Below are 4,179 nucleotides of genomic sequence, written 5' to 3'. Positions count from 1 at the left end.
TTAGCACACAAGTTACATCTGCCTATACCTTTCTAACTGAACTTAGCATTATTGACAGCCTGAACTTCTCATATATAAATCTATTTGTAGCCTGGACTGATGCTCATAAAATACCTGAACTTCACATGGCTGTAAGAAGGCAGATTTTCTACTATTTGCAGCCTAGACTGATGCTCATAGACTACATGAACTTCACATGTTACAGCAGGCAGATTTAAAAAAAGCTTTTGTAGCCTAGACTGATGCTCACAGATGTACCTGAACTTATCATGGATGTGAAGCTCAGGCAGATTTACTACTATTTTTGGCAGCCTGTACTTCTCATGGACTGATGCTCACAGATGTACCTGAACTTCTCATGGATGTGAAGTTCAGGCAGATTTACTAATATTTTTGGCAGCCTGAACTTCTCATGCACTGATGCTACACACCACCTGAACTTCTCATGGCAGTAAGAAAATAACAAGCAGAGGGAAGAAGTTCAACCATACCCTGGCTAGAAGTTCGGCCAACCTTTTTCCAGCAGGTGATAGGTCACCTTGTGAGCAATTTGTCGGAGAGCTAGGAGAGGAACCGCATGGCAATCCATGACTTGCATAGGGCGCAAAGTTCATCTGCATGAAGCAAGAAGGTCAGGCAAGGGACGATTGAAGAAGAAGGCGACAAGTGGGAGGAAGTTCATGTACCGCTGCTGGATTTGAAGGCGCCTCCGATGCCGCCTTCGCCGCAGAGTTGCCCCGTTCGCCGCGCCGTTCGCCATAGCTTGTGTCGGGGCCGTCATCTTCTCTGCCAATGTGTCGGGCGGTGAATATGGAAGGAGGATGCGGCTTCCGGAAGTCCATCATCCACCGTCAGCGTCCACCGTCGCTCGCTCTCCCGCGCCGGTGGTCGGCCAGGATCTGGGGAAGGAGGGGAGGGGCCGGATCCGGCCGGCCAGGAGCTGGAGACGAGGGGAGGCGGCGGATCCGGCTGGCCAGTAGCTGGAGACGGGGGGGAGGCGACGGATACGGCGAAGATCGGCGGCGACCACGGGGGGAGGTCGGGGGATCAAGGGGAGGAGGGGGGCTGGGGCGGCTCGAGATCGGGATCAAGTGGATCCTGTTGGGCCGGCAGCAGTTCAGAAGTTCGGGAGGGCCCTGTCAGGCCCTACATAGGGGTGCTGTGATCCAAATAACTATTCTAATCCCAGGATTAGAATAGTGTGTCCTATATATATATAGTGATACTATTCATCACCCCAGGTGCAGAATAAGTTATTCTTCACCCGACGTAATCTTACGACCGCTTCATAAATAAATTACGTTTGAAATACAAATAGTTACATTTATATTGATTCACTACGTAAAATTTGATATAAGAAAACAAAAAAATACGTTATAAGACCACAAATATCACATTTTATGTATGTTTTACACTATGTTTTACGTTCGTAATTTTACGTAACATAAAATATTTTTTACGGCTAGTATATATATTTTCTTACGTTCTCTTTTTACGTTCTCTTTTTTTGCTTGAGGACAAGTGAGGCATAAGCTTGGGGGAGTTGATACATCCATTTTATATCATGCTTTTATATTGATATTTATTGCATTATGGGCTCTTATTACACATTATATCACAATACTTATGCCTATTCTCTCTTATTTTATAAGGTTTACATTAAGAGGGAGAATGCTGGCAGCAGGAATTCTAGACTGGAAAAGGAGAAAATATTAGAGACCTATTCCGCACAACTCCAAAAGTCCTGAAACATCACAGAGCATGTTTCTGGAATATATAAAAAATATTGGGTAAAGAAAATACCAGAGGGGGGCCACCAGCCAGCCACAAGGGTGGAGGGCGCACCCTACCCCCTGGGCGCGCCACCCGAATTTGTGGACCCCCTGGCAGGCCTCCGGTGCCCATCTTCTGCTATATGGTGTGTTTTGACCAGGAAAAAATCAGAAGGAAGCTTTCGGGACGAAGCGTCGCTGTCTCAAGGCGGAACCAGGGTAGAACCAATCTAGGGCTCCTGTGGAGCTGTTATACCGGGGAAACATCCCTCCTAGAGGGGGAAATCGAAGCCATCGTCATCACCAATGATCCTCTCATCGAGAGGGGGTCAATCTCCATCAACATCTTCACCATCACTATCTCCTATCAAACCATAGTTCATCTCTTGTATTCGATCTTGGTCCCAAAACCTCAGATTGGTACATGTGGGTTGCTAGTAGTGTTGATTACTCCTTCTAGTTGATGCTAGTTGGTTTAACTGGTGGAAGATTATATTTTCAGATCCTTAATGATAATTAACACCCCTCTGATCTTGATCATAAATATGTTTTGTGAGTAGTTACGTTTGTTTCCCGAGGACATGGGATAAGTCTTGTTATAAGTAATCATGTGAATTTGGTATTCGTTAGATATTTTGATGAGATGTATGTTGTCTTTCCTCTAGTGTTGTTATGTGAACGTAGACTACATGAAACTTCACCATTATTTGGGCCTAGGGGAAGGCATTGGGAAGTAATAAGTAGATGACGGGTTGCTAGAGTGACAGAAGCTTAAACCCTAGCTTATGCGTTGCTTCGTAAGGGGCTGATTTGGATCCATAAGTTTCATGCTATGGTTAGGTTTACGTTAATTCTTATTTCCTAGTTGCGGCTGATTGCGAGAGGGGTTAATCATAAGTGGGAGGCTTGTCCAAGGAAGGGCATCACCCAAGCACTGGTCCACCCACATATCAAATTATCAAAGTAACGAACGCAAATCATATGAGCATGATGAAAACTAACTTGACAACAATTCCCATGTGTCCGCGGGAGCGCTTTGCTTTATATAAGAGTTCGTCCAGGCTTGTCCTTTGCTACAAAAAGGATTGGGCCACCTTGCTGCACCTTAGTTACTTTATTTACTTGTTACCCGTTATGATTTATCTTATCACAAAGCTATCTGTTATCGATAATTTCAGTGCTCGCAGAGAATACCTTGCGGAAAACCACTTGTCATTTACTTTTGCTCCTTGTTGGGTTCGACACTCTTACTTATTGAAAGGAGTACAATAGATCCCCTATACTTGTGTGTCATCAACGCACTACACACCCACGACTCTGTGGCCACATCCCACGAAGACAAAGTCGCGGGTGATCCACGAACACTTCAGCTCCATGCTCGGGAAGACCACCAAAAGAGACCACACCATTGACTAGGACTCAATCAACCTGCCCACGCTGCACGTGGCTGGCCTCGACAACCCATTCATTGAGGAGGAGGTATGGAATGCGATCAACAAGTCTCCACAGGAGAAATCGCTAGGGCCGAACGGCTTCAACGACGCCTTCTTTTGTGCCTGCTTGCCTGTCATCAAAGCCGATGTTATGGAGGCATTCCACCAATTCTACCACTTAGCAGGGGGTGACATGGCAATGATCAACAACTCAATGGTTGTTCTGCTACCCAACAAGGACGGGGCAGCGAGGATCACAGACTACAGACCAATCAGCCTAATACACTCGATTGCAAAGCTCATCTCCAAGGTCCTCTCCATCATATTAGCGGTCGTCATCCTCTCCATCATCTCCCCGGCACACGTAGCCTTCCTGAAAATGAAGTGCATCCACGATAGCTTCCTCTTCGTGCAGAACACCATGCGCACTCTCCATCGCCGTAGAACACCAGGTCTATTGATGAAACTAGATATTGCGAAAGCTTTGGCCACGGTATCATGGGAGTACCTACTCGAGCTCCTCCGGAAGCTAGGGTTTAGCATGCGGTGGAACGACTAGGTGGCCCGACTTCTTGCCATGGCCTCCTCGACAGTCTCACCGAACGGCGCAGCAGGTGCACGAATTGTCCATCACCATGGGCTGCAACAGGGCGACCCACTATCTCCATTCCTCTTCATTCTAGCCATAGACCCTCAACAACACCTGATCACGGTGGTGGTCGAGCAACAACTCCTTCAGCGCCTCCCGGGGCACGACCTAAAGCTCACGGTCAGCCTCTATGCCAATGACGCTGTGATATTTATCAACCCAGAATGCCAGGAGGTGACTCCCTTCTACGTATCCTCAATGAATTCGTGCATGCAACTAGGCTCTGCATCAACCCAGCCAAGTCCACGTTCTCGCTAATCCGGTGTTAGGACAAGAACATCCCCGACATGTTGCAGGGGTTTGGCGGCTCGATTGCTCCTTTCCC

The 4,179-nt window shown here is 47.1% G+C and overlaps 1 protein-coding gene across 1 annotated transcript; it reads left to right on the top strand.

Annotated features, from left to right (window-relative positions):
• The first annotated feature begins 3,398 nt into the window (after positions 1-3,398).
• On the top strand, positions 3,399-3,764 carry LOC147990757 (uncharacterized). Its single transcript, XM_087538378.1, has one exon. The coding sequence runs from the start codon at positions 3,399-3,401 to the stop codon at positions 3,762-3,764; it is 366 nt and encodes a 121-aa protein (XP_087394504.1).
• Positions 3,765-4,179: the final 415 nt, after the last annotated feature.

The sequence above is a fragment of the Triticum urartu genome, chromosome 1A (genome assembly GCF_056163025.1).
Source record: "Triticum urartu cultivar PI428250 chromosome 1A, HENAU_Tu73, whole genome shotgun sequence".
In the NCBI taxonomy this organism is placed as follows: Eukaryota; Viridiplantae; Streptophyta; class Magnoliopsida; order Poales; family Poaceae; genus Triticum; species Triticum urartu.
The sequence above is the reverse complement of the archived record's forward strand: the minus strand, read 5'-3'. Positions and strand labels throughout refer to the sequence as shown.

Bases quoted from the DNA above. Each gene is read 5' to 3' on its own strand.
- LOC147990757 (XM_087538378.1), top strand. From the start codon at position 3,399: ATGGCAATGATCAACAACTCAATGGTTGTTCTGCTACCCAACAAGGAC.